The 14981-nt window shown below is 35.8% G+C and overlaps 1 protein-coding gene across 5 annotated transcripts; it reads left to right on the top strand.

The window, feature by feature from the left end:
• Positions 1-357: 357 nt before the first annotated feature.
• Positions 358-10915, top strand: LOC104590388 (uncharacterized). Of its 5 annotated transcripts, none has more exons than XM_088894138.1 (6): positions 358-659; positions 908-991; positions 4288-4414; positions 7721-7991; positions 9218-9275; positions 9953-10915. In XM_088894138.1, exons 3-6 carry the CDS (start codon positions 4347-4349, stop codon positions 10543-10545), a joined length of 990 nt encoding a protein of 329 aa, XP_088750264.1. In that variant the 5' UTR covers positions 358-659; positions 908-991; positions 4288-4346; the 3' UTR covers positions 10546-10915. The 5 variants fall into 5 exon arrangements, with proteins under 5 accessions (XP_088750264.1, XP_010247344.1, XP_010247343.1 ...); XM_010249042.3 differs by having other exon boundaries at positions 360-659; positions 9215-9275; XM_010249041.3 differs by having other exon boundaries at positions 361-659; positions 4248-4414; positions 9215-9275.
• The last annotated feature ends 4066 nt before the right edge of the window (positions 10916-14981 follow it).

Genomic DNA, 14981 nt, shown 5'->3' with positions numbered 1-14981 from the left:
TCCTGTATCGATTTTTAAAAAATACGATACGATATGTCCCGTATTGTATCAAAATTTTAAACCTTGCTAGTGAGCTGTTACAAGCATCAGAGATGAGAAACGCTAGAAAGCCAACCCTGGGCTTGATCATCAAACAGGATTGAATTGATCAAGCCACGATTCGCAGTAGTGTGGGCAGCCTGGTTTCCTTCTCTTTTCCAATAAACTCAAAACAAATTTTGAGTTTACGAGCGAATCACTAGAAAATTACTTTTTCAATTGCTAGCTTTTCTGAAGATAAAAAAAAAAAGCATCAAAGACTTATAGTCCCCATCAACAATTGCATTCCAAGGGTTTTCGCCAATGCCTTAATTTTAAGAAAGTCTAAACATTTTAAGGTTTTCTCCAATTGCCTTAAGCACTTGCTACCCTCTAATGCACTATAGCAAAATTGAGAAATAGCGGCAGTTTATAAAGTGGCTAAAAATAATATTCTATAGTGGCAGTCGTTTAAAATTGCCACTATAGGATACATCGATTGCCGCTAAAAGTCGTGGTACAAATTAGGGCTTTTTTTACCTCCTTTTTTTACTGTTCTCATTCTCTCTCACATGATCTCTCTCGCAATCAATGCTGATCTCTCACCACCGGACGACATTCAAGGATATCGGCATCAATAGGTAATCTCGCTCTCTCTCCCTCTCTCACATTCTCTTCCCGCTCTCTTTCAATCTTTTTCTCTCGCGCGATCTCTATCTCATAGTCGATGTCGATCTCTCACCACCAGACGACATCCAAGGGCACCAACATCAATATCAATCTCTCTCTCTCTCTCTCTCTCTCTCTCTCTCTCTCTCTCTCCCTCCCTCCCTCTCGCTTTTCTATTGTCCATGACTATTTGAATTTGTATCATCTTTCCACTGGATAGCACTAATCTGCGACGTCAACGTTAGCGCTTGATTCAGTCTCTTCACTATAGTATTGAACCAACATCTCGAAGGCTACATTAGAGGTAAAGTTGACATTATTCAAATCCTTTTTGAATCATAATTTATAAGTTTCTGCTTCTTAGATAAATTTCGTTCGTTGATAAAATATGTAGTTCTTATCCCTTCATATGAATGCAAATCTATGAAACACAAACAAATTAGTAATGGAAATAAATTAAAAAAATCACATTAACTACTTTTCAATTTCTACCACTAGCATGCTTGTGTTTCATTAGGGGGTTACAAGGGAGTGTAAATTGTTACACTGGCTGCAGCAGATGTGAATTCGTCCTAGGCCTAACCATCTAGGCCTGGTTACAGCCCATGGATGGGCATCCCTCTAGAGTCTGGCCTTGACATTTTTTTTTCTTTTAGTCCATGTGGGCTACACAATGGGGTGGCCTGTCTGCCATACCCATAGCCCCATACCCCTCATTCTGGCATGGTGGCAGTGGGGCTAGCTTATACTAAAACCAACCAAATAACTTATCAACTAAGCCACCATTAATTGGTTTAAAGTTTGAAGGTGCCAGTTAGGCTACTAGTAAAGTCTTATTATAGCAGAGACTTGGGATCTAGTCATGCCTTTGAAGGGCTACCCTAGTTTGTTACTCAAAAAAGTCAAATGCTACAGTACAATGTTAAAATTCTTGTTGTCATAGCTAGTGGTGGATTCAATCCGAGCTGAGTTGAATATCCAACTATTCGAGCTCAGCTCGCCAATAAAGTATGAGGCTCGAACTCAATTTGAGCTAGAGACTTGAGCTTGAGTTTGGCTTGAGTCAAAAGCTCGTAAGCTTGAGCTCAACAGCGGGCCAAATGTTCTATAAAAATAAAAAAATTATACATATAAAAATATTTTTTTTATTTGACATATAGAATATTAAGAATTATAAAAACTAGTTATTATTATTATTATATAAAAGATAAGAATATTATATATATACCATTTTTATTTTTTATTTATATTTATATATTATTTTCTATATGTATAATACTTTTGTATTTATATTTTTATATGTAAAACCAAGCTAAATCGAGCTTTTCACGAGCCGAGCTTGAATAGCTCGTGAAAAGCTCGGCTCATGGCCACCCCTAGTCATAGCAACTAAGTTAAACTGGAGAAGACTGGTCTCATTTTTGGTTCAATATATCTTGTTGATAAACTCCCAATCTCCCACTATGGTAGGTACATGAACATATTAGGCCATATTTGTTTTTCAAAAATAGGATGGGGGAAGTTGGTTAGTGGGAAAGTGGTTCCCATTGACCAACTTTCCTATGTTCTTTTTTCAGTAAGTTGTGGGCCTTATGATAAAGTTATTTTTTCTACGTATCATTTTCTCGGGTAAGTGATATCCATCTCTCAGGTGGATAAATAACTTTCCTATTAGGAAGGTTTAAGTCATTGTATAACTTATTTGGGGATCAAAAGAACATGGATAAGTAAAATTACCCATATATTTGTTTCCAAGGAAACATTTTCCTAGGTAAATACATTTACTCGAATAAGTGGCATCTTGAAAAACAAATGGGTGCTTAGAGGGGCTGTTTGAAACTAAAAAGTTGATAACATCTAAAGATGTTGAACTGAAAAACTTATTTCTTTATTTTTTAATGAATAATTTTTTAGGAGGTTCTGGACTTCTTTAATGACTGAAAGTGAAAGTGGGTATTTATCAGAAAAAGTTGGGTAAATTATTATACATTTGGAAATTTATTTGTTTTTGGTCAATTGCAAAGACCCCTTTGTACTATGGGGTCAATGATAAGGACCCCCTTGAACTTTCTCTTTATGATAAATACCCTTAGCTGCTAAGTCAGATGACAAAATGCATTGAATTACCAAAATTCCCACTTGAACTTATTTTTCTTGCCCATTCCTCTTACACCCTAATTGATAAAAAATACCTCTATTTTCTTCAAATGAAACCAATTAAAATAACAAGAATTATTTCAATGGCATAGAAAAAAGTTTTTTTATTCTTGATTTATTTCACTAACATAAATGTCTCTCTTCATTGTAAAATATAAAAATTATCCCCTTCTTTCTTCAATAATTTAAGAAAAACTAAATGAAACCATAAATTCATTTCTATTAGAAAAAAAAATCCTTTACCATTTTATTTGAATATTGAACCAACCAAAAATCTACAAGGATCTATTGGAGCAACTGAGAGGATTCCAATATTATATTAGAAAACCAATTGAATCATAAATCGAATAAATAAGAGATTTAAAAATTCAAACAATTGAATGAGAATGTTTTTCAAAGATAACTAATGAAACTCTAACGAAAAAAGTATTTATCGCAAAGTGAAATTTCATAGGGTTTTTGCTGCAAATGGAATTTTAGGAATATTTGTGAGTGACCCATATTATATGGGGTCTGTGACTCTGTACTTTACCCAAAAGAATGCTATGAGTCTTTCAATTCATCAACTTCAGTTGTTTTCAAAAGTCCTCTTGGTCATCATGAGCTGATTGTTTTTTTTTTTTTTTTTTTTTGGGGGGGGGGGAATTGTCTAAAACTCACCATGAGTTTTCAGCATTTCTCTTAAATTCACCATAACTTTTCAAAATGTCTAAAACTCACCATGTCACTAACTTGATGTTAAATAGACTAACAGGTGTTAATATATTATCATTTTAAACTTCATAGAAAATATAAAATATATACAAAATAAATTAACGGGTGTTAATATATTACCATTTTAATATTTAGATATAAAGAAAGGAAAAAGTTCAACAAAATATTTTCAAATATAAAATACATAAAAACATAGAAATTACAAAAAAATATAAAAAATTATAGAAATTGCAAACAAAATTAAAAATTATTTTCAAATTATAGAAACTATAGAAATTGAAAAACAAAATCAAAAAATAAAAATTGTAGAAAAAACACAAAAAATTATAGAAAACATAGAAATTGTAAATAAATAACAAAAATACAGGAAAATTTATAGATTGTAGAAAATAGAAAAATATAAAAAAACAGAAATTATAAAAAACATTTGAAATTATAACATAATACTAAAAATGCAAAAATAAACAAGAAAATTGTACAATAAAAAAGACCATTTTTCCTCTAACTCACCATTAAAGGGTAATGGTGCACTAAGGGAAGGTGAGTTTTGGGAAATAAAAACTTAGTGATATGGTTAGTTTTAGACATTTTTGAAAAGTTGGGATGAGTTATGTTGAAAACTATGGTGAGTTTTAGACAATTCCCTTGTTTTTTTTTTATTGTTTTTACAATTTTACCATATTGCGCAGAAGGGAAAGCCAATTTTACCAAATTTACCATATTGTATAGTCGGTTTCTACTTTTTGATGAAGAAGAAAAACAGCTAAAGCTAACAAGGGATCAAGTAGATGTCTCGACAAGAGAGTCGGGAAAACGATACCAAGCGTCACCATTTGAAGCCCGACAAAGAATCCAGGTTTAGTCTTCTCTTCTAATCCATCTCCTCTAGTATTTCTGTCAATACTGGAATGAAATCGATTATATGCCCTTGTGTTGTTTTGGACTATTTCTTATAACCTTATACTGCAATAATAAGGATCAACTGGAAGGATTCGCTAATGGTATAGCTTCAGAGTTCCACACTTCCACTCCTCTCTCTCTCTCACACACATACATACACAAACACAAACAGAAAAAGAGAGTCAAAGGCAATGGACGATCACAATAGATAGCATTAGCCGATTCTCATTCAAGTAGCGAGGATATTCCCTATCTCTTAACAAGACGACTATCTGGTGTCCTGTGAGAAGAGCTATAACCTCGGCTTTGGTGGAGCCGTGGAGTAGGCCTGGGCAGTGGCTTAGTGGTTCTAGTAAAAACTTAAGCAATGCTCTCATCCCGACCAAGGAGGAAACAACTGACCCTGGTTCTACCCAGGTTCCAAAAAGAACTTCATCCGGGGACCCAGAGAGGATTCGAGAATCTCGGTTGGGTTCTTTCTAAGTAACTATAAATTAATCTTTTTAACTCTTTGGCTTCCAAAATCCACGAATTATTTGAAGAGAGCATTCTTAGGTTCTTTTAACCCTAATTTTTAATTCTCCTATTTAGTTATTTTATTTTCTTGTTGCTTCAGATTCCATTTTGTCTGAAACTTTTCTTTTCGTGTGGATCAAACATGAGAGAAAGTAGCTTTGTATGCTTAGCTTCTTGGTTGGAGTATTTTGTGGGAGTCAGAGGGATGATTATGCTTCTCCCTAAGTAGCATTACAAACAAAAGTTGAAGGAAAATAGTTTGAGACTTGGCGTTTATAACAATATAACATCATTTATTTGGAGAAAAAAAAAGGATGTTCTAATTACTTTTTACTAGTAATTCCTAACCCAATTGTGTTCTAAGAGGCCACCTTTTCTGGTGGGATCTACTGGGTCATCACATTTTGGCATCAAAGTGCACTGTATGCTCTCAATATGGTACTCTTTTTGTTTGGATGACATTTAGGATACAATTCCTAAAGCAAAGTATGAATTATCTTCAACATGAGTGGAGGCACCGTTACTTCAGGAAAGCAGTGAATTTCACATAAGTTATTTATTTTTATCTTGTTCTGCTTAATAAGTTATCGAGTTTATATCTATATCTATCTATCTATCTATCTATCTATCTATATATATATATATAACCTTTTTAATCAATTTTACTTTGATCCAATGTAAAACTACATGAATTAGCTATCCTATGATTGCTTATTTTCTACAATACCCGGATACCCGCACAAAGGTGCTGTTTTACAAAATTCCTTTTCTGTTCCTTTAGCTATATATTTTTCCTTTTAATTAATTTTACTTTGATTAAATGCAAAACTACATGAAATAGCTATCTTATGGCTGCTTATTTTCCATGATACCTGGATACCTGCACAAAGGTGCTGTTACATGTAGGATACTTCATTTTTTTTTTTGGTAAGTCAAATGCCCTTTCTAGCCATGTACATGTTGTATTTAAGTAACTAGCTTATTTTAGTTAAATGATTGCAATTTTATTGACTAGTTGAGGATCTCCCTCCTCCCTATTCCCAATTTTAATTAATATTGATGTCTAAGGGATGCCTCACAATGACCATTTTCACTACCTTGGTAGTAAGCTATGGTATGGAAGAGATTGAGTAGGATTTTGCTTATTGAGGGAGCACATTTTCTCATAGAATTGGAACAGGTTGGATTTCAGGGTGATGCTAATTTGATGCATAGTAGTTTAATTGAAAGTAAAACATATAAGATAGTTATAAGACAGGAAAATATTGTGTGTAACAAGTATAGAGCAATAGGAAATAACATATCAGCAAATAAGTTAGCGAGAAGTCTGATATGAGACTGAAATAGATGAGTGGTAAAAATAGAATTAGGAATTTGTGTATGGAAAGTCAGAAGCAGTCCAAATAGGTCACTAAAAGAGGGACACTAGACCTAAATTGGTTTTGTTCATGGGTATAGAAGATTACCTATTGCACTGATAAGGATGACTTGATGCAAATTGAGGTTCTTAGAAGAGACAGTGAGAGACCAAATGTACATGGTTGGAGTACCAAGATAAGCTATAAGGAGGAGATGGGGTTCTAGTAAGGAGCAGATCTTTTGTTGGTAGCTGGGGATTGTGTTTTTAGATTTGGGGTCACATGCTTTTGTTCCTTCTGTGAATAGCCGAATAGGGTATACTGGACTTTCCCTTATAAGATCAACTGTAGGGAGGAGGACATGCTGGGAAAGGTAGAAGAGAAATTTCCAGCCAGAAGTTGAATCTTGCAGAGAGAGTGCAAGGCTAGGTGAAACCATGGAACTTGAAAAGCGGATTCCTGTGGAGGGAGTGGTTTGATAGGTTGGCAAAGGTAACAAGGTTCTTAGGCTTATTCTTTTTTGGTGGGTGAGTGGTTTTCTCAATCAATCTTTGAACAGTTGGAAGAATGGGATAGAGAATTCTTGGTGGCTGATAAAGAAAGGAGTTCATTGGGTGATAGTAATGTCTATTAATAAACAGATTTCCAATTCTAGAGAAGATTGGAATCTCTTAAAGTGGGACATAGTGGAACTGGTAACTTATAGAGGAAGGGGGTCTAGGAAGTTGCAGAGAGGGTTCACTGAAGGATCCAAATGAAGGGGCAGAAGGGCAGAGACAAACCTTAGGTCTATCCAAGGATATTGTTTGGTATTTTGGAGGGTGATGGTGGTGGGCTTGGGGGTCTTTTGTTTGGTTATAGTGTTGGTGGGTTGATTTTCTGAATTGGTTGTATCATGTGTAGTTGGTGTTATTTTTTTTGTTTGACAGGCGGAGTGTTTGGTTTGAGTTTTGATTGTTGAGTTATAGAGCTTATTGTAGTAGGGTGTGGATTCTTTTTACTGCTGCTCTTTCTTTCTCGTTTTCCGATTTGCTGGCTTCTCTCTTTGTACTTTTGTCTGGATGACAGATCTCATGTATATCTTGTATTCCTTTTATCTTTTCTCCATATATATTTTAATTTATTATCAAGGGAAGGGACTTGAAATCATGTGGCCGACCCAAGATGGTATAAGGCTTTGTTTATTTTAGTAGAGTGGGTTCAAATTGCAATGTTGTCATTTAGGGAAAGCATATATTTAGCTAGAGTTCCTTTAGCACTGAGTGTTTCTAATTTGTATGGGAAATCTCAAAGGTACTGACAACTTTTTAACTGATATTTTTTTATCATTAAAGCATGTCTCCTTTTAGTTCCTTACTGTAATATGTATGGACTTTGTTTGATTCTAGTCCAAAGAGACCAAGAAGAGATGAGAAACTAGCTTCAGAGAGAACATCAAGTGATCGTAATTTGGACATCAGAAGCCATACTGATTGGGATCAAAAGCGTTGCAGGCGGTTGGAAGATGCTATACAACTTATGTCTCCACTAGCACCCAAGTTGAAGGGTGGGGCTGCTGACAATGAATTTGACAAGAAGACAAATGGATTGCATGATGGCATGAACTGTTCATTCAATCCAACTGAAGTTCCTTTGCCTCATCCTCGGTCTTACTTTCAGGTTTTCTCCCCACAGATCGTAAATTATACCTCATTCATAGTTCTTTTAAATGCCCTTTTTGTAGCCAACCAGTTCAACTTTTACAAGGAGCACTTTATACTTTAAACTTGCTAGCCACCTACAATGATGCAACACGTTACTTATATCTGGTTACCGCAATTAGTGCATATTTGTATTTTTTATTGATTGGTAACTTGAACTTTATTGAATTAATGCATATTTCTGTTACCATATATGAAAGAGAAAGTTTCAGTCCCTCTAACTACCAAAATTCTTTTGGGTAAAATCCTTGCAACACATCCTATTTCCTTTTGTGTTCCTACATATGTGCCAAATTAGTAGTTAAGAAACAAACATGGTAGTATTCTATAGGAGGAATATGCATCTCTTTTTTGTTGGAAAATGAATTTCTCACAGGATATTTGATGCTGTAAGCATTTAATATAGAATATCCAACAGCTTTGCAAAGATCATATGTGCCAACCTATTGATTAGGTAGGTATACGATGTCTCTTCAGCAAACTTCCAAGTATTGATTGTATTGGTAGAATTCATAATGGGAAAACCTAAATGCATCTCTAGTTTGGATTTCTGCATGTTGATGTGGTGATGCTGCATTTGTGATAATATGAATTATCTGTTCTATAAATTGATAATTCATGAGGCAAAAAGATGATGTAATTTAACACTCCTGAAATTAAGAAGTTTGAAATGTCCATGATGGTTTAATGTAAGCAGAAAAGGGATGTATACTAAAAGTTTTTCTTTCAACTCAACTCAGTGGAGCCTTATCCCAATAATATTGATTGGCAGAATTTCCTTGTTTGATATTTTCCTCAAACATTTCAATACTAAAAAGCTATTATCTACTGTAAATCAGATAAGTACCACATTGACATGTACTGGAGTTTGACCTTAGAGACGTGCATTTTAAAACCATTGATGAAATAGCATACAAGAGATCCATAATTCTAAAATGACAGAAGGTTTACATTGCTAGGTTAAATTCAACATGGTTGTTTGTATCCAAAGTTTACTTAATTTGATGCATAACTGACAGATACCTGTGTTAGGTTGGATACTTGGTTGTTATTCTCTGTGTAGAAAGTAGAAACCCGTTTTTTTCCTGGCCTGATGTAGTGGGATTCTTGTTAGGATCTGTGCCTTCAAGTGCCTCTATGTGTATAACAATCTTAGGCCTGCCTATGCATGTTTTAATACAGCAGAATGAGCATGGTAGTGCTGGGCAAGGTGGTCAAAGCTTCAGCTGCAGACAAATTGCTGGTATGTTTCCTTCTTTTTCTTCAAAATTTGTGGTTATTTCATTGATTTCCACATTTTTTAAGAGAGAAGCAGTGAAAACTTCAATTATAAAATTATGTATGAATATGCACTGTGTTTATGCTTGGTCATCAAATGCATCGAACTGAGGGTTATTTCTTATAGGAAAACACTAAAATATTAACTTTATTGTATGTATATAGTTAGTAATAAAAGGAAGAGATTTATTGGTCAAAAGCAAAAAGAAAGGAAAAAGGTGGATGTACTTGCACGTGTGCAAGTAAAGGTAAAGATATAATTTAACAATATGTTATCAAATTTAACTTGCACCAAAACCAAGGCAAGTATCTGCTGTATGTATGTATTTTTAGAGTACTTGGCTACCTGCCAACAGATTCAAGGCTTCTTTTTTGGGGGGTATCTCTTAAATTTATGCATCCAAATTTGGACCTAATGAGGGTTGACTTTGGTGGGTATGCAGGTACTTGGGTGCAGTTGGCATGGAAAAATAGTGTTGGAAGCCAACTTCCCATAATTTGATCCCTTACGCTTTAACTGTACTTCCATTATTCCTTGCCTACACAACTAGAAGAATTCTGGTTGCTGTAGTGTAATTAGAACCAGGAATGTTGCCTTGTTTTTCTTGTTCCTTATCTTGTCATCCTAACTCTTCTCTTCAGAACGTGGATGGTGGAGAGATCCAAAGGAACAATTCAGCTATAGGGAAGAAGACAAGGCTGGACAATATGACAATCCGCACAAAGACAAGAACATCCAAGCTAAAGGAGAAGACAAGAGTGTTTGGCACCACAATGGGTCCTTGTACCCAGAGCCAGAGGCACCCCCACAGGCAAAGAAAAGACCTACATTTCGGGAGAAGAAGATTCCATTGGATTCCAGATCAGGGGGCATAACACCAGCCAATCCTGTTAAGCCTAGCAATCCTGAACAGAGAGGAGATGATAAGGGAAGGATAGGCCATCGTTCCCACGTTGCAGACAGACACCAGAAACCATTCACAGGAGGGAAGGCTCTACCATACAAGGGAGAGGTACAGAAGTCTGGCCTTCCTCCAAGAGAGAAGTTTAACAGTTGCTCTGGTTTTAGGAGAACAGACAGATTTAGTGGTAGGCATGGTGAAAGAAACCAGTATCGACATAATACTTCCCGCATGGAGAAATGGAAGCATGACCTATTTGATGAAGCCAATAGGAGTCCTACGCCTAAGAATGAAGAACAGATTGCTGAAGTGGAAGCTCTGTTAACTTTGTAGCAATGCTGTTGCTGAGAACCCGGTTCCTCGGCTATTGTTACATTGCTGTTGTGCTTTTGACTTTGTACTTGTATTTCTTTTTAATGTTTCTGTGTAGCCCGTCCCTTTCTTTTCCCCAATATCTATAAGACGGGGTTTTACGGAAGAAGATTCTTTTCTCTGCTTTTTGTTTGGTGGGATATGGGTCTTGTTTAGTCACCTTGAAATTAGTACAGGGGTTGTAATGGCCTTTTTGCTATTACAGTAACTGCAAGGATCGACAATTCCAGATGTTGGCATTCTGGTCGGCAAATGTAACAGATAGGGGTGTCCACGGTTGGGTTAACCGAGGCACTTTTTTGTAAATTGAACCAGTGGTAGTGGTTTTCTAGTTCTTCGAACCCAAACTGAACTGGTACCACCGGTTAACTGGTCAATCGGTTTCGGTTTTTGACCGGTTTGATTTTTTGGTTTTTTAGTTTTTTATATTTATAATATATTATACAAATATATATATATATATCATATTAGAAATATTTGAAAAATATATAATATATTTATAAGTAGATCATTATAAATATAATATAAGTATATATTTATATATATATAATGAATATATATTTATATATAATACATAGAAAATATGACATATGTTATAAATATATATAAAATATACATAAAAATATATATACCGGTTGGTTTGGTTAACCATTGGTTTTTTTGTAGGTTAACCAAAAATCGAACTGATCTTTTGGTTTTTCAAAAATCCCAAATTAAAACCGAACTGATCGATTTGTTTAATTGCATTTTGCGATTTGATTTTTTTGATTCGGTTCGGTTTTTCGATTTTTCATGGACACCCTTAATAACAGACATTTATTGGTCTGGTTAAAAGCTTGTTCCGTATCTGGTGATTATTGGTTATGGTTCATCTGTCTCACTTTTTTAAGAATTTGTCCAGCCGGAGCAGCCCTGATTAAAGTTTATGGAGCAAAATCATATTCGGTTTCCTTTTCATGTGATAGTCAATTAGTCATCTTGTTGCCAGTCTTTTTTCTTTTTCTATAAAAAGACCTAATCCCCTGGCGTTTGTTTGGGAGGGCTGAATCGAAGATTCAGTGCCGCTGGTTCAGCTGCAAATACTCTGAATAAGCTATTCAAAGATGATTGACTGACTGACTGATTGATAGTTGATTTGGGTTTTCTTGATTTTTCACGAAACATGTTTATAGGCTGTCCATGTGAGGTTTATTTTAGAAAGCTAGACGCCACTACTTCATCCCCCAAAGGTTTAAAATGTTATTAAGTGGCCGATACGTATCTGATCGTGGCCTTTCTAGTATGTTCCTATAAGGAGTATTTCGGGTCAGAACATGGTTCAAAGGGTAGTTAAGTCTTAAATTGACCCCTCTGAACTAGATTTAAAAAAAAAAATACAAAAAAGAACACCAATACAAGCTGATACGTCAGGCTGATATGTCAATACCGCATTGAGATGTTCTCTGCTTTCTTACATTCCTGAAATTAAGCCTTGATGAATCTCTATGCTTTGTTGGAGATCCGTGAGCGAATTCGACTTCTTAGTTCTTTAAGCCTTCCTCCACCAGCCAAAATGTGTATCTTTGCAGGCCAATTGGTTTCTTTCAGGCTCTATCTCCATAACATCAAATATACTCCATCCTAGACCCACAAGCCTCCCGTCATTGCTGTCCACCTAAATCTCTTTCATTAATAAAGAGTAAAGAACCTTGTGTCCCATCTCATAAACCGCTGCCAAATTGCAAGTTATATGCGTGGGAATTTTGGCATCAGCGCCATTTTTTTTTTCATGAAAAATTAATGGACCATCTTAACACATGATGACCTTCCAGATAGTCGGTCATCAATGATAGTCAGTCGCACACGTGAGAAGTAGTTGCTTCCTGTGCGCACAGTCAGATTGTCAGAAGCCCAGGGTGATTTTCTGGGGCGAGTACTTTGACAGTCAAGTTAGATAAATGTGAAGATAAGGTAAGTACAAAAATGTGTGGACAGTGAAAGTGTAGTTAAGTTAAAAGAGTAAATGTATACCTGATTATAGCGAAAAAATTGGTTAGAGACATAAAGAGATTGTTAGGCCGACGAAGTGGTTGCAGAGCTGAGGAAATTGGCTTCAGTGTTCAAACTACAAAATACAAACGATGTGAACATAATCTTGTGAGCACTGAAACGGGAGGTGCACACGCCAAGAATTGGTGCCATATGTCTGGTGTCAATAGGTGCTCAATTCAGGGCATCTCTGTACAGTTGTTTATGAGTAACTATGAATAGATTAGCACAGATTCAGATCCCAAGAAATGTTGGGTAAGTTACATACAATGAATAGATTAGCACAGATTCAGATCCCAAGAAATGTTGGGTAAGTTACATACAAGAAACTTTCTTCCAAATTTGTGTGTCAAAATGGGTTTACCAACAACAATAATAACAAGTTAATAATTCAGCCAAGTAACAGAAAAACATATAACAATCACCACACAATAGTATACCGGAATTTTTATGTGAAAAACTCCAAAATCGGGGAAAAACCACGGGACCTATGGTCTGTAAAAGTCTTTCACTAATTCAGAAATTAATGGGTACAATAGTCTTCTCTAATTGCAACTAGAGGCTTACAAATATTAAGGAAATAATCATAGGTTCACAAGAACAGCATTAACATCACCAAATGAAAGGTGGATGCAACACAAACATAAGTTTAGATCTCATCAAGTTGCTGTAAACTGAGAAGTAGAAAAGAGGAAGAAGAATCACCAAATCTGAACTGGAGTGGGATTCTTAACTTTAACACTTAATATCATTAAGAACGGGCTTGAAAGACACCTCCAAACTTGATCTTGAATGGAACAAGAGCCAGTTCTTTCCTCTTCTTCACAAAACTCAAAGAACCAAGAAAAAACTTTCTTTTTTTTAGTTCTGTAATTTTTTTTTCTCCTTCTTTGTCCTTCTCCGTTCCGTGGTTACTAGTTTGACGCCACCAAAAAACCAAGACCGAATAATGTGGTAACCCACTATTCGGCTCCCTTTTCTTTAGGGAGTAAACGAAGGTGGGATGGGCCCCTCCATATGGGCTGGACATACACCTCAAGTGCATACAGACATACACCTCAATCAGGGATTTCCAAGAAGAGACAGACGTCTTTTAAGTTGAGACCATTCTCCCTTTCCAAAAAAACCTCAAGTGCATCTTCCATGTTGAATTCAGAATACATTTCTATCATTGCACAGAGGATAAAACGAATTGAATTTAAACCCGCCTTAACTACTGCAAGGCCATGGAGTAATGGCAATTGGCTACGAAGAGAGTAAAACTATCAAGTTTCTCTCTTGATTACCCGACCCTTTTTCAAAGTGCAGTATGCAATGTAAGCAACCATTCTATAAAAACCCAGGGGTGAGCGACTTGCATGGGAGATGGGACCCGGCTTAGATCGTTCAGCCAGTAAATCATAAAAAACCAGAATCTGGAAAGCTAATTGGTCACATGTTCACCTGTTCAACCGCTGGTCATCTCCGAATCCGACAAAAATGATTGAGACATCATGAGCGAAAATAGATAGAAATGGTCTTTAGACAGCGCTTCTCAGTTCTCACCGACATTTTATCGAAAATGCGGCAGACTCAAATCTCTCTCGTTGTATTTGGCATAGAATTTAAAAAGGTGGTTCTGCAATTATAAGCAGAAGCAGTCCAACTCCCAACCCCACGAATGAAATGACAAACCCTCCCGTTTTGATACTGTTGACGAGAGGATTGAACGGCCAATATTCAAGAGATGATGGTGTTGCAGTTGCGCTACGTAGAGGCAGAGGGAGCCCAGTACAACTCCCTTCACCTAACACATATCTTCTCCTCATGATTGCTATTTGAACCGATACTATTATAGTCGCCCTTTATATAAGAAAATGAAAATCAGCTCGTTTTCGTTTTTAGTGGGTGGGTGATCACGGTGTTGTTCTGGGCGAGGCTAAGTGGGCCGTCCATCAAACAATGAAGAGAAGAGGAATTATGATTTTTTATGGTGCTACGTGGTATTATGCAATACCAAGCATTTTTTTTCTTTTCTATTTTTTCTGCAGTTCTTTTTATTTATTTCTGTTTTTGGTAAGCAATTCTTTTTTCTTTTTAACTTGTGCCATTCCTTTATGGGGGAATGAATTCAAATACATTATGATCTCCCGGTCGAAAATTTTCCCAGATGAAGATGGGACTGATGGGTGAATATCTGCTTTTTAGCAAAAAACAAAAAAAGCAATTGCTTTCAATCATTTCAACAGAGTTTTCTACCAAAACAAAGTTCATCAACAAAGGTAGGCTGAGGATGGGCCATATACTAACTATGATTTTCGAATCAGGATAATCTATTGGTCTACATTCGTTCAATAATTGCAGGTTTTTTCCTTCTTATGGAAAGTATA

The sequence above is a fragment of the Nelumbo nucifera genome, chromosome 1 (genome assembly GCF_055504915.1).
Source record: "Nelumbo nucifera cultivar China Antique chromosome 1, China Antique-T2T, whole genome shotgun sequence".
Lineage (NCBI taxonomy): Eukaryota > Viridiplantae > Streptophyta > Magnoliopsida > Proteales > Nelumbonaceae > Nelumbo > Nelumbo nucifera.
This window is presented reverse-complemented; position numbering and strand designations above follow the sequence as displayed.